A 24,657-nucleotide genomic window follows, 5' to 3' on the forward strand; every position below is an offset into this window, starting at 1 on the left:
ATGACATAAATCAACAAAACCTTCTTGCTGCCAGAAATACTTTATGAAATTTAGCACAGTAAACAGGCATTTCAAACCTCCTAATTACCAAAATGCTAGAGAGTTTAAATTATTATCTAAGGTATACCTTCCAAAAGGAAAGGACAGAAAATCTACGACTTAATATTTTCAAAAGGCATAAAAAGTACCATAATTCACAGTAGAGGTGTAGGCACAGAACAACAGAGTCTAAGCAGCCAACAAAAGTTTAAATATGAATTTACAAACAAGCAGCTTGGTCTGTCCAGAATTAGATTAAATACCACATTAAAAACATGCAGTCAGGCTGTAACTGCTGTAACTGAAGTGGAAAGCATGCTGGGACAATGGTTTACTGTTTCACTGTTAGACCGCATCCAAAACCTACTGAAAATTTCTATAGGCTTTGCACAGAAACCTAAAAAGCTAATAGACTATTTGTTAGAATAGTGACTGTGCCACCCATATTACGCTTTACAGCCACACTAATATTTCCCAAGCGTTCCTGTCTTTTCCAAGAGAGATGCTGTTGCTTCTGAAAACTGGATGGGAACTCAGATCCTGGGGACTGAGGAGGAAGGAGATCTGTGGGAACGCTGATGCCAGTCACTGAAGGTTTGGTTAAGCAAAGGTTGGCCAACTCCTCCTAGTTCCCATGAGCAACATTAGCAGAAATATCAATAGTAATACGTGGCAAAACAATCTAAGATCCTGTGTATGTTTTAATCTCCCCCTGCAACAAAGGCCAAGCCATCGTGTTTTCACTGATTTCTTAGCTACTTTAAATAAGCACAAACTACTTCAGAGCAATCACAGCTTTCAAGTGCCAAGTAGCCTTATTCTCAAACATTGTTAGGAGTATCACGGTCTCTGAAATGCAAGTGTTCAGAGTTCTGTACTTCTATAAGTACACAGTAACAGATAATTCAAAAAGCAAAATTTTGAGCCTGTTTCCACAAACACAATAATAATTTCCCTAGCACTGTAACAAAAACTAATCAATATACTGCAGATTCCTCTTTGTAATTCAGTCTACAGCTTCAGTCAGAAAACTCTAATGACCCTATTTTTCTACAGAAGAACATAGTGCTGCGCTACAAAACAGGTAATAAAATGGTAACTATTTAACTGAAATTACATTTCTCAGAAAAAAAAAATCAGGATCAATCCAACAATGAAATTACTTTAATTTTTAAACCCCCCCCCCTTTCTTTTTTTACATGTGAATGTGTTTGGATAGAGTCATAACAATTACATATTTCACTCTGTAGAAACTATCAGATATTTCTGGTTTCACCTTTAATTAATACACCTAACTTAAATTACCATGTGTCAAAAAATTTACAAGCGTTTTACTGGAAAGCAGAACTTGCTCTTCTGAAAGGTCTAGATAGTCAGCTCTAATCTGAGGCCACTGAAAACAACAGAAACAAGTCATCCCACTTACTGACATTTCAGAGAGCATGAAACCAAACCTCTAAGAACGTCATCTACATGTCCACAGGGAACAAGCAGACTACAAACTGAATTTCTTGGAGACAGTGGCAAGGCAAAGAATATTACTTATCTTGGTTTTAAAAAAACAGTGACAAAATTACTTAGTATTTATCCTAAAATAATTAGGTAAACCAAAATGAGTTCTCTTAAGGTGCAAGACATTTAAATTGAAGAAGAATGACTATGTCTTTATTTTAATCTTGTTTCATCTGCCTAGACAAAAATATTGACAATTTATGACATTATGACATCAATATGACATTTAACATTACACTTCATCCTTTTTGATTCATGTCTTAACCATCTTGTTTGTCTGTTCGTTTAAATGGAGCAGTCATAATAGGGATGCAGAAACCCCCTTTCAAATTCTGTATTTGTTTCTGTCCAAGCAGTTTATCAAGTAACAGGTTCTGCAGAAATCAGACTTTCCTAAAACAAAGTGGGAGTGTGAATATATTCAGAGATATGTGAGGTCAGTGAGCATTCTTTTGCTCACATAATTCCTTTTCCATTCTCTGTTCGTTCATTTATAACCCCTGATGTGCAACGCATGAATTATCCTATTGTACACATCAGCCACTTGACAGATTGTTTTAGTAAAACACTTATGTGCTGTGGCTTTCTTTCCAGGCTGCCAGGAAAAGTTTAACAAAAAGGCTGATTAGTTCCTTTAAGTTCTTCCAGATAAACAAACTACAAAGCACGTTTACAGTACCCAGGACCATCCACGCAAAAATATCACGGAGGCTCTTTACAGTAACAACACAAATCAGAGCATTCGAAGGTGCTCAGTCAAGAAGAAAAGCTGATGATGATTCAGCAGTCTGTCAAATGGGCAGCAGAAATGCTCATGCTGTAGAATCTTTAGTTAATACATAATTGTTAGGGCACTTCTAAAAAAGCTCTGTTTAAGGAAAGCCTCCTTTTCTTTGTTTCATACAAGCATGGTAAATTTGTAGTAATAATTCCTAAAAATCATTAGATAGATTTTTTTCGTAATAGAACTTTAGATAACGTCAATGACACAGATGCTGGTTACACAAATGTGTGCCTAGGTATCCACCTAAGAAACTGCCTACAAAACACAGTGGACACGCCCCAGATTTCAGAATCCAAGTCTGGCCCCGTGAGAAGTGCGTTACCCACGGTGAGCACACTGCTGGCGCGGGCCACGGCCCCAGCCCCACAGTGCCACAGAGGTCTGGGTCCACGCACCAGCTATTAAGCACAGGAATTGCCTTTCCTGTGTTTTCAAAAACCTCAAAAGCAGCTAGGGAGAGTGATTTTAATCAACTGCATCCTCCCACCACCCCACATGAGAAGGCTGGGAGGACAACAGGTAGGGGAAATAAAGGTAGAGTAAGAAACGGAAAAGGCACAGATCTACCTGAGGCAGATTGGGAAGCGTGGGGAAGGAAACAATGCTACCAAATTTCAAGGCAGGCAGGGATATTGCAAGGGAGAAAGTGCAATTAAAAAAAAAAAAAAGTACCTGAATGAAACGTTGGCAAATTAGCTCCTGGCATTACTAGCTCTGCTGCCTTGGTTGTAGAACTTTACCTCAGTATCTCTCAAAAACATTAGTGCATCTTAAAAACATCAAATAAATCAAATAAACTTGATAAATAAGTTTTTGCTGCTATGCTGCATTGTCCTAGGTAATACACAGTTATAACACTAGCTCATTGCTTGGATTAGACGGAGGCGGAGTATCAGGGGAGTTATTGCAGGCGTGACGCAATCAGACAGGCCCGATGCTGAAATTAACTGCGGCATTCATTGGTATCTTGTGTGATTTCAGCAGCCCCTGAAATTGTAGCCAGTTAGCTATTTTATGTACTTCAAAAGTCACAATCACTTCTGATCTGAACCCAGCATATAAATACATGTCCTTTTGAAAATACGTGGCACACAATGACAAAGAACCCAGGCTTTGGAAAGCAGAAAGACTCACGATTTTCATTCGTTTCCATATTGCCGTCAAATTCACAGCCTCTTCCACCAAGGCTTGGTACGAAATTTCACAACTGCAGCTCTGCTTGTGCTTCATCCCATACTCTCCCCATACCCCTGCTGCTTCTGGAGCAGATCTAATCTTTGTATAGTCACAATTCAGATGCACAAAGCCCTTATTTGTAAACTATTTATGAAGACACTGAAAAAAATTATCTCTTTTAATGCAAAGATACCAATGAAGCTCATCATCTTTACTTCATGTGGACCTACCATGAGAAAATCTTGACTTCCCAACTAATGAAAATGATAAATTACATGTGTTATATGGAATACTCTGCTATAATTTTAATCCACCTGGGTTTATATAGTATTGCTAGGATAAAATCCAGCCACTTCCCTGTAAAGACGCAAGTTAACTAGGATGAAGGCCTAGTTTCTATTTCCGGGTACTCCAAAGTTTATTATCGGATAAAGAGAGTAACGTACCCATCATCACATCTCCCCTCATATTCAAATTGGTTTTCCCTTTCATATTTCTTGCATATCACTTTCATATATTAAATTATGAGTTGTTGCGACGGAGGGAAGTCTGCTGATCACTCATATTGAGTGACTGTGTCTTCCCTCCGTCGCAACAAAAAGTTGTTCTTATTTTATTTTTCTTGGGTTTGGGAGTCCCTTGTCAAACACACCAGCTGTTCTTGTACTGTGATTATATACACTTAAACATCACAAAACAGCAAATTAATTTTAGTATGTAAAGCCTTTTGCTATACAAGTTTCCTTGCTGGCAAAACAGTCTGAGGCTGTTCTACATAGTCTATATAAATATAATTGAATCTTTTTTGTATCTCTGTCTATAACTCTGTGTATAATCTGACTTAGATAAGACACCTCAAAATACTGTTTCTTTAACACACAGCAGCTACCGAAAGTGAAAATTATTATTCAATAATATAATCTTAAATACTTCTTTTAGTTTTCCTGACTACTTCTTCAGAAATATCAAATGCACAAAAGATCCACACACACAAATGTACCAAAAATTATTATAGGTACATAGGGTTTTGTACATGTGTTCAAAATTAAGGAATAAATTATCTTATCTGAAAAACAGATTATTAAGGAAAGCATGGTTGTGATACATAAATAATGATTAATAAGGAAAGACAACAGTTTATATGTAAGCATAACATGCAAAGCAAGATCGGATTCATCAAGAGGCAATGCATGCTAGATTTTCTGCAAAATGCATCTTAATGATATATGTTCATTACTTCTATATACATTTTTGTTCATTACTGAAGTGTAAAGTACTATTTTCCATTTTTACAATATTTAATTTGATTTTTTGGTTAAAATATGTACCTTATAAAAAGAATGGGCATTGAATGACTGAAATACAAATACCTCTATAAAATTCTAGCTGTTTTGAAATCTTTAATTCTCAGTACATTTGGCAGAAGCAGAAAGTGTCCCAGGAACACATTAAAAATATTGCACATCAATAAAACATCAAGTCACACCTCTCACAGCACACTAAAGGTTGGAATGGCAAAGCAGACACATGAAATGCACAAACAAGCCCTTTGGCTCCCATTTTGCTCTCCCTTTCAGCATGTCCCTGCTGCAAGAGTCCCTCATTATCCTGCCTCCAACTAGGCGTCCTGCTCACTTGTATCACTTTGTTAATTTGGGGGGAAAGCCAGGAAAGCTTAGGCAGCCAGAAGCTTCAGTAAACCAGATCTAACTTTTCTGCCTTTAACTGTTCTTACTGAATGCTGTTCCCCTTCTGCTGTCGCGCCTGCACAAGTTGGTAAGCTGTTAGGGGCAATTTCTGCCTTCTCTCCCATGTGGAACAATCCTAACTATATAACATATATGCACTTACCCACACACGTCTACATAAAACCACGTATAAATATTATATATAATAATATTTACATTCTTTCAGTTTTATAACTGAGCTCAGTTTCCAGCCAAGTCCTTAAATTTCATGGAGGTAGTCCTCCTAATAATAATCACCATCACTGTGTACTGGTATATTTTATTTGGTTGCTTGTTACTTGATGTAACAAAATGAAAATAATCTATAAACTGTTTGAAAGATCGATTTCTGTTTGGCTGAATCAATCCCCTCTAAGAGGATATACTGTAAAGGCTATTTTACCCTTAAACCATAATCCTAATTCATCAAATTGTATTAGTCCAGTTGTATAAAGCAACAAAAATCACCTCACTCTCCTGTAAGAGCATTTCTGACCTGAATGAATCTTCAGAAAACTGCAATTAAGGTGCTTACCAGAAAAAAACCCAAAACAAACTACAATATACTATAAACTAAAAATCACCACTTCAAAAAGGAATAATGCATACCGCTTGCCGTCTTCAAGGTATTCCTTGAACAAACTCTAAACATCTTCATGATTAAACCAGAAAGATGAATTTTACTTTTCTACCTCCGATTTATGTGTTGCATGACTCAGATTTTCTAAATTCAGAATACTGCAACTTACTTGTCCTTTCACAGATAAAAACTTTTGCCACAGCAAGAATGAGTCTAAAAAGACAGACAGACCTCCTAAACTGCTGAACTGAAACTTAGCCAGCATAAAGACATTCACAGACATTGTCAATGACAAATCATTCACAGGCCAAGGTAGTATTCATTTTTTAAAGTATGCACTAAATTACACCTACTTGCTGTCGAATTTCTTCTTCCATCTTTACTGGGGACCCCAACTCTGCGACTTGTTTGACACCTTCACTAGCATATCCTCCATACTCCCAAAGGATGTAGTTCTTCGAGTGAGAACTACCAATGATCGCAGACCAGTGGTTCGTGCGTCCTTTCGGGGGAGGGGAAAAAAATTAAAAGAAAAAAAAATCAACCATCAAGACAGTCTTAAAGCAAAATTCCTGGTTTTTTTTATTGAAGTGAGAGGTTTGAAGCACCCAGTTCTTCACCAGTACCAAGCTTTTGCATGTGTTGCACACTGTCAGTTCTCACTACATCAATACACTGTATCTTTAGGGTAATAAACCAGCCAGTGAACTATGGAAATATAGCATAAAGTGTCAGTAATTATTGGATATAACAACACAGTCAGAAATGGTGAAAAAGACTGTACTCCACCTAATCAAGCAGCCCCTCCAAACAGACAGACTTAGTACACTGTTCTTCACCGAAGACTTCACTTCTTCAGCAAGTTCAAGAATTCCTTAATTTTAGACTTCTATGTAAAATATTTTTGAGGCTGAAAACTGCAAGGGGAGACTTCAGCAGTCACTCAAAGATTTAACAGCAAGTTGTTTTCTTACTGAGAGACACTGGCTTCTAACAGACCACTAGGATTTTTTTGTTTTTGTCACCACTAGTTTGAGTCGTGACAACAAATTACCAGCAAAAGGTAGATAGAAGCGTGATTACACTATCATCAAATGTTACAGATTTTCATTTATAGCTTTGTTCAAAAACATAATCAGACACAGGGCTATAAAGGACAGAAACCTCCTCCAGCAGCTTCCCGCTGAAACAGTGCTGAAGCATTTGCTTTCTGTGGGCAAATGGCATCCAGCACTTCCTCCAGGACATTTTTGAAATACAGTAAAGAACTGCTCTTATTCGCACTGATATAGCTGTTTTTTCTGCTTCTGCATACTTAAATTACAAATGTACATTGTCTCCTTCCCCCATCCTCACCCCAAAAATTAGTAGAGGTACCCTTTAATTTAGGGAGTGAAGAAGTGAATTTTGGCACTTCTATATTCACTGAATTTGCTTGCTCAAATTTCTTACAGGGTACAAGTTGTAGAGCTAGGCACAAAATTTCCTGTTCTGGTTTCTCGTCTTGTTGTATAGACAAAGAAAAATATGCAAAAGTTTAAAGAAAAAATGTTAGAGAAGAAGAAAAAATGATGGAATTGAAAAGAGAATCAAGCAGAAATAAATAGTCACACAAGTCCCACAGTACTGGAAATAAAAATGAATTCATTTAAGTATCAAATGACACTCAGCAAAGATACGAGCTTAAAGAAAAAGGACGAGAAAATTAACTGCTCACATAAGCAGAAGTCTGGCAACAGTGCAAAGACTATAGGAGATGAAGGAGACAATGATGGAGTGAGACAATATTTAACTTTGTCTTTGCGATGCAAAAGGTAGAGAGTAGCATTAAAAACACCTGAAAACGAATAAATGAACGAAAAATGAATAATGAAGTAAATAAAAGGAATGCAAATTTAAGAAGTGAAAGGCTGGACAATGGAATTGAAAGAGACAGTGTAGAGACTGAATAGATAAAGTCAGATGCAGAAACCTAAGCACAGGAGAAAAGAAAATAGATTAGAAATAAAAAATGAACACAATGGTGGGGGAAAAAAGCTAGAAAAATGTAGTGAGCAGAATAAATAGATGAGGGAAGTGACCTAGCAACACAGCAAACAGAGCCTCCATAGTTTCCTTAGTGCTACACTTGGACCAAAATACACTTACTGAGATCTGAATTGTAGTAGGCTTTATGTTTTCAGAATCTATTAAAACTAATGAGTAATTGAGCCCCAAATGGAGAAAAAACAAAACTAAACCTCCCCTCCCCACTAGGTAATAGCTGAACAGACTACAGGGTCAGTAAATGGCTTCTTGATCTAAGATCTAGTAATTGTTCCTTAAATATACACTGGCACCTTGTCAAACCACAGAGAGATGCTGTCATCCAGCTGCAGTGATGAGACCACCAGTTTTGCCCATTCTTTTTCCCTAGCACACAGGTCTCACTATCTCAAGTCATAGGCAGCAGCTTTCCCTAAAAACACAGTGACACTTAAAGTTACTGAAAGAGAACATTCCACAAAGTCCCTACAAAAGAAAAATGTATCACTACAGACAAGAACCACACTGCCTTTGGTAAAAGGATAATGAATTGTTCCCTGTGCTGCAGAGCTTCTCTCCCTCCCTGTCCTGAACAGCACAAGAACATCTGATGCCTTTCCAACCAGACCCCAGTCCCTTCCACGGAACAGCTCTCCCTGAAGATACTGGCTCTGTGGAGAAAACATCTGGCCGACCTACTTGCCCAAAGGAGATGTTCAAAGTACACCACATATACTCCGAACTTTTTATAAAAACTGTGCAGCGCTTGCATGTTTCACTCCTCACCTTGAACCTCCCATTTCTTATGAGAATGAAGAGACAACTCAATAATTCTTAAGCCTTTTCCTCTAAACCTCAAAGAAACTTCCCTGCATGAAATAATCTGAGCAGCACAAGGCCAGGGCTGTTTTGCATCACCAGTCCAATGTCACTATCCATTTCTTAAGACAGCAAATAGACTACTGACAGCTTTCCAGTGGTGTTATTTCTATTCCTTTTTGTACGAGTAGTTTCTCATATGTATGTTTTTGCATAAAGACCAAGGTGTCATCAGAACATGAGAATGTATCTTCTGACATGTTTCATAGATGTGCCATATCAAATCATGATGGAGGACATATATATTTCTGTTATCATATAAAGGTGATACCCAGAGAGAAAAAATGCTTTTAAGCCACATGGCACAGGTCAATACAAATCTTTCTGACTGGCAAAATGTGATAGGAAATTTAATAGTTCCCCTTGAGCCAGATTTAATAACAAATTAAATACTTAACTTCCAGTAATCCTATAATCAGGAGTTGTGATAACTTGCAAAAATTACCTGAAAAACATACTTATTTTAAACCTAGCTTGCAAGTCAGTTAATTTTATTTTTTTTAAGTCAGTCTGAGATCCACGAAAGCAAAATTGTTTTAATAATTAGTTTTTGAACCCTTTCTACAGCTGTGGTACACCTGTCTCCATTCACTCTATGGCTGGCACACTCGGAACAAGATTGTGCTCCGGGGTTTTGCTGTAAAGCAATGCTTTACAGAGAGCAGGCACATGTGGTAACTCCTAAACAGACAATACACGTAAATTTAACAGAACAGAGGTATTTTAATTGCATTGGTATAGTAAATATAAAATTATTCCTAATTCACAGAATCTGTGAAAAGCTCAAAATAGTTTCCCAGAATTAAAAGTTTTGCACTATACCTTCCAGAAGCATTTGTATGTAATAGCAAAAGAAAACACTTTGGCAAAAGCAGTTTTTGGGTAAAAGCTAAGCAGAGTACATATTATTTAAGATTTTTTAAAGCAAATCAAAAAATAAGTGGAAAAAAGAGATGCAAAATGTAAGTTCTATGATCTTTCTTCTTCAGCCATGCTAATGGTATAAGAACACAGAAGAATTTTTTATGTGATGGTTTGGCAAATAATTAGTGATTTACCACAGTCCCTCACAAATATTTTATTTTAACATAATTACTGCACTAGTGCAACATTTTAAAGAGTAATGTTAACGACTAGTTTTCATTTTTAACATCACTATACCTGGATGAGATCTTTTCCTCAACTTTCAGAAATTTCAGTGTAAAATCTTATCAGCTGTTATTACCGGGCATAATCTTGCTAGTAGTAATTATGTGGTTATCTTTTCACTTTTCAAGTTTTTTTTAATTAAAAAAATCAATATAATTCACCACTTTGTAACTGGGGAGAGGTAGCAGTCTATAGAGTCTACTATTGTGGCGAACTACAGCAACTACAGAACATGCACACATACTCTTCACGTTCACTGACATGGACTTGAAAGAAAAGGACATTTATCCCCAATACTACATCATTAAGTCACAGTAATTTCATAGTTTTCAATTATTTTGTCATGCCCTATTTCTAACCATCAGCTGAATCCATACAAAGTATCACCCTCAGCAGATATATAAATCATCCAATCGCCTAAAAGAGCCTTCCTGCAATTGGGTTTGTTTATTTTATCTCCCATGTATTATGCTGACAAATAATATTTGAACATTGCCACATTCAACTTAAAATGTATAAGAGACTCAACATAAGCAATATTTCTTACGCTCTTAAAACTATGAGCTGATTGACATACAAACTACATTTGAGTTAGATGATATGCTGACACTGTGACAACACTAATAATAATAAACCCCAACATATAAAGTCTATATAATAAACATCAGCCACATAACGAAGTTTAAAGACCAGTAAATGCGACTCACATTATGAAATCACTTCCTGGACTTTATTGCCACAGACTATGGAGTAAAGAAGGAAAGAACAAATGCATAACACGCGTTTTTATAACTAGGTTTTTACAGTTACTTGGGTTATTGCAACAAGAATACTGATGTTGTAGTTCAGAAACTTTAAAAAAACCAGACAGGCAAAGCTCAGAATATATATTTTATCAGTGTATTCAACAAACAAAGACGACAGAATATTCTAAGGTCTATGTACCTAATTAATGTTCTCAGGCAGCAAGATTCAAGGCTTTGCAACTGACTGGAGTCTTTCAAAAGACTTTGAAGGAAAACATACTGGCTAGATTGTAATTGTTGTAAAACCAAAATCTAAGTGTGTTGCCCATCCTTTGTGGTCTTTTTCTTAAAGTTTTGTTTCCTAGCTGTAAATTATAAACCAGTCTTTCAACAACAACAACAACAAAAAAGCAACCTTTCTCACCACAAAGAAATTGAAAATGTGATCTCATACACATCTCAGTTCAAAATGTCAGGCAAATCAACAGAATTTCTTTGTAATGCATAACATTCACAGAAAGATCCATGGATTTTCAATGCTGAACGTTACCAGTATTCCATATATGTCATAATTCACACTGCTGAGCTTTAAGTAATGTTGTGTCATAAAACAAGCTCCAGCCCTCTACTCAGTCCCTATATGGTACAACAACAGTAAAAGAGTGATACTCACGTGGAAAATCTTTGGGATGTGTTTTTTCTGACCAGTTTCCATAAAAAGTGAGCCTGTACTTGGCAGTTCCACAGGCACAACAATCTAAAATTGGTTTGTCAGTCACACCTTCTGAGGCTGAGTCTGAAAAAGCAGCAAAGTACCCATTGAAAACAGTTTCTCAATTTACTGAAAATCAACAGGTGACAGCAAAGTTGCCATAATATTCCAGTAAATAAAATCAAAATTAAACAAAACAAGAAAGTTTAACTTAAAGTTAGACTACACTAGATTAAACTAAATCCCTGAAATACCTGGACCATACTTGTAAGTTGATGTAATGATTTAAAACTACATTTTAAGTTAATAGTTAAGAAGGCACTATTTCAGTCATCTTCAGATTCAAAATGGGTTTCTTTCTGGTTATCTGTTATGGATGAAACCTCAGTTGATCTCAAAACACAATAGGCTTGAGATTTCTGGACATCCAAAGCATACAAATTCTCTGGTGGGGCACGTAACCACCTGCAATGCTTCAGTTTAGGAAGGGATGAAATAGTCCGGGATTCAATAGACCAAATGCCCTGGAGACAAATGGGTTTCACACAAAGACCAGGTAAAATTTGCAAGTATCGTTTGCAAGGAAAGGCAAGGAAGATTGTATGAGGAACAGTATATATGGTAAGAAAGAACATATTTGAATGGAAGATACCAAATTTGAACCTGGATGAAACTGTTCCAAAGCCTTCAAAATTTTAGTTTGATGTAATGATTTAAATGTGTAGAACATGACAAGGAGATCAGAAAGACGTTTTACTTTACCTTACCTTGTTCACAGATTTTTTTGGTGAGAGAACCCTCATCTTGAAAATAAATTATGCGCTTCTGCACAATACTGGCTCTATAGAGAGAAGAAAAAAAAGTTAAATATAATTATTCTTTAAAAGAAGAAGAAAATACTTGATAAAGTAGCAAAAGGACAGAACTGGACTGCTAAGACTGCATATTTCCCTCTTCTGACAATACGTATACACAAACTAGGACTACAGACAGGGTATTTTTATTTCAACTTGCATTTGAATTTAATCATGTTTTACAGAAACTGGGAAAGTTATTACTTTTAAAGAAGTGATCATAGTTATATAGTAAGGATCTGTGCACTTGAAATGCACGACAGTCAACTGAATATTCAAATCAAATCTTATACTCAAATACTGAAATTTTATCCAGTTTCAGAAAACCAGCACAGCTAAAGCAAGCAAAGGTTTGTAGGAAACTACCTAGCATTCTGAAGAGGTAAATACTTCCAATATACAACAGCAATCCAGCGAAAACATCAGGTAAAGCAGAAGTTAGAAAAAGAACTAGCATAAGCTAAAGTCTTCAAAAGAAATTTAAAGGTTCCTAAAGACAAGCCACTCCTAAATTAATTAAATCTAGAATATTTTATTAAGGCTTATTGTTCAAACAAAATGTAAGTTTATAAGCCTCAGTTTGGGCAGAGGCAGGGAGGTCAAATCTGAAACAATCTGGGAAAAAACAGTTACTGTGCAATTTCATTTTTTACAGCTGGAATTGTACACCTGAAATTTGGCTGATTTTTAGCCTCCCACTTGAGAAATCATAAATTGAATTTTGCATCAAAAATCTTCAAGTTAGCAAAACACCAAGCCCAACTTCTTCTTGCAGATTACTATCATAACCACCATGTAGTAAATGTAAAAAAAAAAAAAAACCCACCAAAAACAACTACTATGGAAAATATGTTCAAGTGGCTCAGGTGACCCCTTCCAATCCTAAATAAATTTAACTAGCTGCTTTGACTGTTTTTTAACTATTAAAATTTAATCACATGTAAACATTAATCTTCTTTAAGAAAACAGATTTTTGTTAAATCCAAAGACATTCTTTGAACAGAGTTTTCTGAGGAGAACATGCTTTGGGAGTTGGCATTTTTCTTTGTTTACTAGTAAGAGAGCACATTATTCTAGCAACATTTTGTACCACTACTTGTATTTAAAACTCTAAATAACAAGGACCGGATTCTTGTCTTAACTTTACAGTCAAATAACTTGATGTCTCTAGAATTACTCCTCACTCATCCCAGTTGAAGTGAGAAGAAAAATGACTGTATGCTTAGAAGTGGTGTTGTAGTCATGTAAACCTTTCCTTGACAATGTCCCATCCCATAAAATTATCAAAAGTTATCAAAAGTAAGGTAGAATTTTACTGCACTTTCTTTGCCAAGATAGAAGGTCAGAGTAGGAGAGGAGGGAATCCTTCATTTCACATTATAAAGCACGCAGGAGAATAACTGGGTTTTGTAAACCTCTTAAAGCCAGATCAAACTCAAAAGGTTGCAGAAGCCACAGCTCACTCTCATTCATAATAGGGGTGGCATCTTCTAAAGAAAAATGTGGAAAAGGACAATACAACCAAAGCTGTGGAAAAAAAAATCATGAAACAGAGAAGAGCAAGACTGACTTTTACAAAAAGCAAGGGCATTATCTGCCAGTATTTGAGGAAGGGGAACTCCCAGGCCTTATCTTAATAAGGGAGTGTTCACACTAGGGATAAATAAAAGCTTGTAGCAAATAATAGAAAGTGAATGAAACCCAGAGTTAGTTAAATCTGTCTTTTATTAATATGAGAACTGTCATGGGACAATTTAAATGGTGCCAGAAGAGACTGACCAAGTATGTGAGAAGCAGAATGGAAGCTTTCAGAGAAATCCTTTTCAGGGTTTCTAACAAGAAACAAGTAGGAAAGATAAACCAAACCACACAAACAAAACAATTACTAGCAAGAATGAGAGCCCAGTGCCCACCCTGTGACAGCGGTATGCTACCATAGTTTTTACCAGCTTTGCTTTGAAAACCAAAGACAAATTTAAAGACCTTTTGGATGCTATGCTGCAACTGAGAACCAATACTTTCACACAGACTCAATGAGATATGTACAATTCTTGATACACCATCAATCACGTTTTTTCAAACACTGTACCATAAAATTGGAAAACAATCATGTAGTATGGTTAATAAAATGCAAAGTAACAGCAAACGGAGCTGAAATATATATGCATTGTCACAACTCACATATCATCAAGATGCTTTAATTTCTTATATGCTGGACACATACCAGCAGCTGTATTCCAGGATTCATACTAAGGCTAACAGCATCTTCATTGATGTCCTGGATGAGGGGGTGGAATGAAACCTCAATAAGTTTGCAGATGATACTAAACTGGAGAAACAGTTGACATGTTGGAGGGTAAGGCTACTATTTACACAGGGAGATTCCTGATAGACTTGAGAAATGGGTTGGCATAAACCCCATGAGAAGTCAAAGGCAAAATCTTGCACACATAGGATGGAATAATGCAGTTACAGCAGTACCGTAACGGGCACCTGCTAGCCAGAGAGCAGCTCTGCAGAAGACATCTTGAAGGTCCTGGTGGACAAGCTGACCATGAGCCAGCAGCATGTCATTGCTACCATGGCAGCCACTGGTTTCAGCAAAAGCGTAGCGACTTGATCAAGGAACGTGGTTTCTTCTCCTCTATTTGGTACTTGTGAGACCACATCTGGAGTATTACAGCCAGTTTGGGGCTGCCCAGGTAAAGACAGACATTGCATTACTAGAGGGAGACCAGTGAAAGGCCACCAAGATAAGCAGAGGAATGGAGCCCCCGATGTCTGAGGAGAGGCTGAGAAAACTGGGTTTGCTCAGTCTAAGGAAGAAAATGCAAAGGAAGTATCTTACTGCTTGTTGTTTTCAACTACCTATCAGAAAGATACAGAAAAAGTAGAGACACGTATTTCTCAGAAGTGCATGGTGGTAGGATGCAGGGCAACAGCCAAGTGGGGACACAAGAAATGCTGTGCAGATACAAGGAAAATCTTTCCCACCATGAGGATGGTTGAAGTAATCAGACACTTGAACAGGCTGCCTAGACAGTTTGTGCAATCTCCACCCCAGAGATACCCAAAACTTGACCAAATCCATGCCTCAGCAACCTACTCAATCTACCTGTTGTACAACATCCCCTTCAAGCACGCAGGTGGACAAAATTACTTCCAGAGGTCCCTTCCAACCTAAATTATTCTATGATCCTGTGCTTTCAATATAATTTTAAAGAACAGGTTTTCCAAAGCTTACTCAAATCCAAACAAAATTTAGAAAATCCAAACAAACAAGAAATCTGCTGGTTTATAAAGGAGCTCCCAAATCTGCAGATAACAAAGATATTGTGAGTATTTATTTAAGAAGCAGTTATTTTAGAAACAAAATGTAGAAAGCCTGAAACCTGAAGTGTACTTATATTATTCTTTTTGCTGCAGTTAGCTCATCAGTGTAAAATGCCAAGGGAATAGTTCCTTTTCTAACAACAAAAGCTGCACAGATCTCTGAGTCATTCTCTCTTCAGCTGTGTTTGAAATTATATATGGAGCCAATAATCTAAATGAGAGTTTTGTTACTGATTCCAAGTCGAACAGGATTGATATATTAGATGGCTGCATAAATACTGAAAGCAGGCACACAACTTTACAGATATTCAGACAAAGTATTAAATTAATTTAAAGAAATTAATTTTATTAATAATCAGCTTCTAGATTGAACACAGACCAAAGCACCTGATCAATATATTTGCCAAGGTTTTACCACTGACTTTTGCTCCCTTATTATTTATTTTTTGGACATAATTTTTATTCCTCTGTAGAAGTTCTGATTTGAACTAAAGATTCTTTTCTTTGGTTTTGAGGCTTATACAAACAGCTTAAAAATGGAATGGCTGACTTTCACAAAAAGATAAGAAAGCTTTTAAGAATTTACACAAGGTTACGTTTTCTTAGTCAGCATAAATCTTTCCCACTACTCTCAACATCCACTGCTATCTAAACTTAATGGGAAGGGGAGATCTGATTGCTTTCTCCTACATATTAACACGTCAGTGGATCTTTAATTGACTTGTTTCTCTCTTTGACTATTAGCATACCATGGAATAAAAAAGAAAAAGGAAATTAATACAACTCAAAAAATCTCCTTGTTTCCCATTTTCTTCAAAGTAATGCTTCTGAGTTTGTGTTAAAGCTTTTCCATCACCAAACTAAGGAGCAAAACTGTATGTTACAGTCATATATACACCTAAAAAAAAACAAACAAAAAAACAAACCACACACACACAACTCCTAACAGCATTATTTATTATTTTTGTTTGTAGTTCTCAAAAATATCAAGGACTATCTAGTAGTTCTTGTAGTATTTGTTTGGGCAATGCTACTTCAGAATGTTGCATGTCAGATACAAGCAGCTCAGAGTCTCTATCCTGTCTCGGTTTGGTCAGACCACATCTAAGCATAATGGGAGTGAGACCTGCCCTGAAAGACTTCCCTGGAATGAGGAGGTCCCTCTCCAGCACAATGATTGTACCATCCTGCTGTGAAGAGCTCTACCAAAGTCACATAAATTGCATTTGTGAAATTAACAAACAGGAAATGTCATAAAACATAAAAATCCAGAGCAGCCTTGGGAATGCTCCAAGTCATACCAGAAACAGAGTTGGTTGGTTGGGTTTTTTTCTTTCTTCCATAGAAACAGCTTTAGCTCATCTTCCTGACTCTTTTTGTCAAGTCATAGCATCAACAGAAATACTCTTATTTTAAATTGCTTCTGTGGGTGTAATGATGTGACAAAAGTAGTAAGGAAGAGGATCTATAAGAATTGTTCCTATGACATTTTTTAAGCTTACATCAAAACCATTAAGTACAATATTAGTTACATTTTAATAAAACAGATCTTGCCAGAGCTAGTGAGGATACCCTAAGTTTCCCCTGGAAATTGAGAAATAATCATAAACTACTGGACTGCAGATAAGAAACCTTTTCTGCTCTATATTATTTGTGAGTTAAACTTGCCCTGTCCTTCCAGCCAACAAAATTATTTTCTGTACTTATTCCATGCCTTACTGAATTAACTCCATTATTTTACGTTGCTCCCCCCTGCCCCACCCAGAAAGGTACTGAGAACAAATACACTTAATAGGATGTTGTTTCTTTGCTTTCTTTAATTTTTTTTGTCTTTTGGAGAGAAAAAAATTCTAAATATATCATTTACCTTAGCACTAGAAAGTGAGGTGAAAACCACTTATTTATATCTTCTGCAGTTTTGTTGATGCTAGTGGATTTTGTAATTCTAACACATCATTTAGGATGTTCTCTTTTTTTTTTTTTTTTTCTGTGTTGCCTTAAAAAAAAACACAACCCTATGTTTCTGTCAAGTACTTACAAGGTCAGGAAACGTACAGACTCCCAGAAGCTTACCAACATTTACTTCTCTCTCTAATATTTAGAAGACTCTTATTAAAAATCAATTAAAATTCTTCTGAAAGCATATACAACCCCTTAGCTATTCGATGCCCAGCAATTTTTACACTGTAGGGTATTTGACAACTACCTTCTTCAAAATAATTTTCAACTAGTAGAATATGCTCAGTCTCAACAAAGAGCAAACTCTGTCTACACCAGAATCTAATTTTGTCATCAGCCATCATTGAAAACGGTCAGTACTATTAAAAACTTGCATGAAATTATTTATTTCTTGATGCCTCAGGAGCTAACACAGATGGTGCATTTTTTTGTTGCCTTTTGGTTGGTTTTGTTCATTCATTTGTTTTAAAGTATGTTGTTAACACTGTTTGAGCAAACCAACCAGACTTTATATTTGACATTGAACAAAACACAGTAATATTGATATGAAGTTTATCAACGTTGCCATACTTCAACATTTACATCTCTGCACAGGACAAGTGCCTTTTCTCTAATAGGTTAGTCAGAAGGAAAACAATAAAAACTGCACACTTCTAAAGTATTCAGTGCATACATATACACCAGAATATCGTGCTTTAGTTTAGTTTTTCAACATTTCATCCATACTGTCAGAAAATATAATCGAGAGAAAGCCCACAGGAAAATCCTTTTGATTATCCTTCACATCACACTCAGGTCTACCATCACACGCATACATGGAAGCTCACTGACTTCAGGACTGATTTGGCCATCATATATAATACAACAAAAAGCTCTAAGGGAAAACACAATTATATATGCTGCTATCTTGTGTTTGTCCTCAGAAAATCTCTCTGTTCTTTGCTTGAATAACCACAACACATAAATATTAAATCTAAAATCTTCAGGATAAAAACTCATACTGACAAAATAGTTTCTGACATGTACACTACACCCATTATTCAGGGGAGAAAAAAAAACCCACAGACTACAACCCCCCAAAAATAAAAGCAAACCACCACCACCACCCCCACCCCGAAAAAAAAAAAAGCTACCAAAAGATAAAAGAAATCGTTTTCTAGGACTCCTGAGAAAATGTCCCATTGCTGAAAGCCCACTGCTATTCATGGGGTGTGTCTTCACCCAGTATTTTGCTAGCCACCATTTTTTGTAGCAAGTACCATCTCCTTGAGTTTCAAAATTATACATTATAAGTTATACTGTAAAAAAAGTCTAAAAAAATGGTATAGGACTAGATGATTGGAGGACATATTTATTTTGTTGTTCTAAGTACTGGTTTTGTACAGTAGATGGAAACAATCTAGCAAAGGTGGAAGTACAGTTTTTATCAAGCTAGTGAGCCCAATGTCATATTACCCGATAGCTGTATCCACTGAGCTAACTTGCAATAAGAACTGATACAAATCATTTGTGTATTAACTAAGAAATCCTAAAATAAAAATGAAAAAATGAAAACAAAAAATAAAACTATCAAGCATTGCTTTACTTCTGCTTAAAAGACCTATGCAACTTGCGTTACGCTCACCCACTGGCACAGGGAACTCAAAGACTTGATTCCTCCAGGTGTTCAAGAGAAACAAGAAAAGAAAGACACAACCATGCCCCCATTTTCATTCTGAGTCTGCATAACCTGCTATGCCAGGATGTGCAAAAAACAAAACACACAGGCAAAGGCGATGTTTCAGACCCTCCACACATGCTACTCTTCACTAGTTCCCAAACTCCTTGCTGTCACTACTTGAACTCTCTTGGTTTTGCCATTATTACACAGAAAGTGCAGACATCCATGACACAGTAAAAAAAACCCCACAACATATTTGCCCTTTTACAACGCTTATTTTAATCTTTATATCCTACGCACATAACCTTCCCCTCTTGAGCCACCTTCCCCTACTCCAGGTTAGAGGGGATTGGGAAAAAAAAACAACAAACCAACCACAACCAACAAACATTTTTTGTATATTGTATTAAAAAAGGAAAAGAAGTAAAAGTTAAACATCAGCAAGAGTGTCCAGTCAATGAAGTTTGAAAATATTCCCCAAAACTTTGGAAAATTGTTCTAAATTGTTAATAGTCTTAGAGGATTTGGAAACGAAGGAAGAGAATTCATAGATAAAAAAAAAATATATCAGAGCTGTCATTCTCCAACTACTGTTTTGGAAGAGGTGTCAACTAGCAATATACTGATGTCATGTTTTAATGAGTAAATTATTGCTTGTACAGACAAAAATTGTATGTCAAGAGCAACATCCTAACCAGGTCTACCCACTTGTAAAATACTAATTACTGGGTATTCAGTAGCAGGAAACCAAATTGGAATAATGTATTTGATGTTTTCAAACCCCAAAAAATCTTCACCTCACTTGAGTTGACAGAAGCCTGAAGGTTGAATCACCACAATTAACAAAACAAATTAACATTCACTGAAACTTAGCTAACTTGATATTAAAATGCTTAATACTACTTCTTAAAAGAGCCCTTAATATTATGAACGTATCTGCTTAGGGAAGGTTAATTTTGATGCAGAACCTTTAGTATTTGAGGTTAAATCTGATACCACAAACCCACTGGAACTGGAAGCATCAGAAGAAGAGATTTGCCATTTCTGTAGTGCAGCCAAGACACACGTTTCAGCTTTCAAGAATTAATACCTGTAACAACTGAACCTATTCTACTTGGGCTTTTCTAAGAGCTTTCGCTGGCAGCTGAGATGGCAGCCCACTGAATATTCGGACAGCTAATGCCAGGAGATACTGGTTGTTTACACTGAAAGACACAAGTGCAGAGAAACGAAAGAAAAGAAAGGACCAGTAAAGATAAAAGGGTTGGGATTGTATCTTTTCTACTTCCCTCATTCTGAAGGAACAGATCATGGGAAGAAGGTACATTCAAATTGTATTTGAGAAATAGCTGAAACACCACTCTGCTCATGCAACACATAATTATAAAAGAATGATCAAATTAAACCATGAAATCTACATCGTTAGAGAGGTTTTCACCAAGCTTCTCCTATTACTCTGTATTCTATATCTGTGGCAACAAGTTTGTGGCTGAAGACAGTGTTATGGTAGTGCCTACAGTTCATAGAATTGTTCTGGTTGCAAAAATTAGTTGCAGTAAGGATTTGTACAAATATTGTTGCAAAGCTTTGGTACACAGATATTTTAGAGAATGCCGTAGCAGGGAATCTGTACAGCAGGGGTTTTGCTCTTCCTGCTTCATCCCTAGAAATGCCAAATTCGTACAACCTTCTTGTGTCACATTAGTTGCCACACCAGTAGCACTGGTAGAAGTTTTGCTACAACAGATAAAAAACCAAGCTAGGCCCAGTAACCTACCAATAGATAAAAACATCTATACCAGTACCAGAGCTGTGCCCTTCAGTCTATGTCTGGGAAAGCTTAGCAGCTGCTCGGACAACACAAGTGAAATATTCACAGGTACTGCCCCTATCGTGATGCAAGTAAGATGACTCCTAAAGTATACTCTGCCAGCATCATTGACAAGAAGCACTAGTTCCAATACTTCTATTGCTCTCTGGACATTAATATTAACGAACCACAGATAAGCCTCAGAAACTTTCAGTAACCTGTTCTCTATTATTGTGCCCTAATCAATATGGGAGCAGAATGTCAGTGCCCGGTCATTCGCAAATAACACCTACACATGGGATTGAGGAAGATTTTGAATGATTTCAGGACAAAGTTACAGCACAAATCACCTTTGGCTCACCGGTGAAATTCCAAAGCATACAGATGGAAACGGTGCCCAGGGCATGCATGCCTTGACCCCGGACAGGGTAATGTACCAGGAGCGCTCTAAGCAGCTCAGCCCCGCAAACAGACTACAGTAATTCTTGAAGTTTAAAGACAACAAAAGGCTAGGTAGGTTGTGATTTTACCTGATTCAGATTATTCTGTGAAGGGAATACAATATTGGAGGTTTGACTAGGTTAGGAGAAGGTGAAGACTGGGTGACATATATTTTTGAATAAGGGTTGGTGCAGAAGAGATTTATAAGCATGGGAATGGCCATCGGGATCAGCTGTGAATTAGGCATCTAAAGGCTCAAAGGGATAAGGATTAGGAAGCTGAATGGGATGGTAAGGGAGATTCAGCAGCTAAAGAAGCAGCAGCAGCCCTGCGACATATGAAGTAAACAGTAATGGCTGTTACTAGGGCACAGCAGAAACAAAAGGGTTAAGAAAGTAAATGGAGAAAGAATAATCGCTAAACTCGCTACAAGAAAGAAAAATACTCCTAGGGTTAAGGAAATAGCCACGTTGAAAGGTACAGAAACAGGTGTTAGGAAACGGACAAAAAATTGTCCAAGAAATGCATAGGAAGGGCAAGAAAAAGTCTAGTCATATATTTGCTGCAGCAGTGAGTTGTCAGACTGTGGATGTGATTTCATATAGACTATATACATTAGCTCCCCAGAACAGTCTGGGGTAATGAAACTACTTGGAAGTGACCAATTCCTCCTCAAGGTGGTTTGAAGCCTTTTCTAGAAAACAACATCCAGCAACAAGGAGAGGGAAAAAAAAACCATCAGTATCATAGAATCGTTTAGGTTGGAGAAGACCTTTAAAATCACCGAGTCCAACAATTAATGTAACACTGCCAAGTCCACCACTAAACCATGCCCCTAAAGCACCACAACCACATGTCTTTTAAAAACCTCCAGGGATGGTGACTCAAGCACTTCCCTGAGCAGCCTGTGCCAGTGCTTGACAACCCTTTTGGTGAAGGCATTTTCCCCAATATCCAACCTAAACCTCCCCTGGCATAACTTGAGGCCGTTTCCTCATGTCTTATCACAAAAAGCCTTTTGTCTCTGTGGGGCTCCTGCAGTCTTGTTGGCCCAGACAAAGGTCATCATTTCACGGAGGATGTGATTACAACTATGCTTAAAGGACCAGGGATTAAGCAAAAGCTACACAGTCTGTATCTCCCTCACTCATCAGGGCAAGGAGAGCACATGAATAGAACTATTAAAGGCACATTGTGAACAGTAGTAAGTAGTAATGGAAAGGATTAAGATGATAAATTACCCTTCCTTATTAGCAGCTTTGAGAAGCAGGCATAGACTTAGGAACTGGAATCCAGCCCTACCAGTTTTATTTGGAACAAAAAGTGCAGTTAATTAGATTCTTAACTTCATTAGAAACTCTGAGGGGAAGATGTTTTAAAGTAGGTAAACTGACATACACCAAGTGCGATTAGAGATACAGGAGGAAACAGAGCAAGGGATCAGACACTGTAGAGACAAGCAGGGGTGCTCCTTCCGATATGTGTATAGGAAATAGGTGAATCGATTATGATTTTGAGATTGGCACCCAAGCAGCGCAATTTAAACTTTTCCAATAGTTGGTTTAGTTTCAAAACTGAAGCAACAAGGGAAAATCTCCTGATTTTAAGACAAAATTATAAAGGTATACCTACCTGACTTTGCTTTTTATAGAAGGCAGTCGTTTGCCCCCACCAAACATTTACACAGAAAAAGAGACAAAAAATATATGCTTTGAAAATCAAAAACATACAATTATCAGATGCAATGATGTTGAGGGTATTTTGAAAATCTAGATGTGCCTTGCAATCTTATGCTGCTGTTGACTATGAGATGACAGTCTACTGAGGACTGACCTACTGAAATCAATTACCAACTTCAGTTTCACGTAATCAGAAAAGAATCAGAGCCTGAATTTCTTCTGATGCACGAGTATCCACTAGAAAACTAGAAAATTATAAGGACAGCACTTAAAACTTAATTCTTGCTGAGCCAAGTGGCTTACTGATAAAGAAAATGAAGAAAACACTCATCTGATTATCTCTGAAATTTGCCGCCTCTATGAGTTTATTTCATTTACTTGCCAGAACGTATTTAGTACTTTGTGAGCAGAACTATGTGTGGCAGAAATACAGACTACTACTACTATAAAACTGGCAAGCTATTTGTGATTCTTCACTGAATTGAAAACAAAGTTTTGTCCACAATTTATTCAGAGAAATTAGATAAATGCTTGTTCATTAGTATTTGTTATCTAAATTAACTCTGGCGAACAAGACAATTTCTTTATGAACCTTCATGAAATGGTGGTACCTCAATACATGGCATCCTCTCTGCAGTGTGGAACTTTTTTCTATTCTGGATACAAGTTCCTTGTCTCATATCTACCTCAGCAAACAACTGCAAGGTAATTGTATCACGAGAGAGCACACCCTTTTTTTCTGCTTACAGAACAACCATATATGCCGTTTCCAGAGAAATCTATGGGAAGAAACATGATAGGTAATCTGTAGAACTTAAATGAGTTGTTGGTACATATTAAGGGTATCACCAGGCTACATACAGTCTGTGCAGTGAGCGAGCATCAAGCTCATTATCCTAACGAACAGAGCCGATTCCTTCTCTAGACACAGGCCCCTACAAGCCTCTCCTTTCTGCAGCAAATGAAAACTCAGAAACCGTTAAAGAAATCAAGTGTGCTTTCTGATGCATTGCAAGGCTTTAAACCACATTCTGCTGAAGCAGTGAACTGACTGAGCAACAAATCCATCTCTTCAGGAAAGTGGAGCAAAAAGCATTCAGACTACTGCTGTTCATATAGCAAAGATACCTAATGCATGTCTAATGACATAGAAAAGATAGAAAAGTGGGTATCTAATTACTGCAAGGAAAAGAAAGGAATGGCCTGCTCAATTATTGGTTGAATCTAATATTTCAATCCTTTTAAAAATCCCTTCAAACAAGTGCCAAACCAGGTAAGTAGAAAGACAAGAATCAATTCAACAGTCTACATAAAGAACAATTCCTTTTCTAGGTTTTTTGGTTTTTTTCTTTCATAATTTCTAAAGAATTGTAACAACACATGGAGCTGCTCCTTTAAGGAAACAGATCAGAATTGATTTTGTGGTACTTCAACTGAAAAAAAAAAAAAAGAATCAAGATAAATACCATGTTCAGGTTCTGAGACCTTTATTGATATAATGTATCATTCAGACTCCAGTTAATATATTTCAATCCACATGAGAATTTAAATACTGTTCAATGTAAGTAAAGATGGCAGAATCAGACACTTTG

At 36.9% G+C, this 24,657-nt stretch overlaps 1 protein-coding gene across 1 annotated transcript in view; it reads right to left on the reverse strand.

The window, feature by feature from the left end:
• SPON1 (spondin 1) overlaps positions 1 to 24,657 on the reverse strand; it is a 199,816-nt gene that overhangs the window by 124,436 nt on the left and 50,723 nt on the right. Inside the window, exons 4-6 of the mRNA XM_040609232.1 lie at positions 12,097 to 12,170; positions 11,291 to 11,413; positions 6,172 to 6,320 (exon numbers count right to left, since the gene is read on the reverse strand). Of these exons, the coding sequence (XP_040465166.1) occupies positions 6,172 to 6,320; positions 11,291 to 11,413; positions 12,097 to 12,170 (346 nt within the window). The remainder of the gene's footprint in view (positions 1 to 6,171; positions 6,321 to 11,290; positions 11,414 to 12,096; positions 12,171 to 24,657) is intronic.

This window comes from Falco naumanni, chromosome 10 (assembly GCF_017639655.2).
Source record: "Falco naumanni isolate bFalNau1 chromosome 10, bFalNau1.pat, whole genome shotgun sequence".
NCBI classification, from domain to species: domain Eukaryota; kingdom Metazoa; phylum Chordata; class Aves; order Falconiformes; family Falconidae; genus Falco; species Falco naumanni.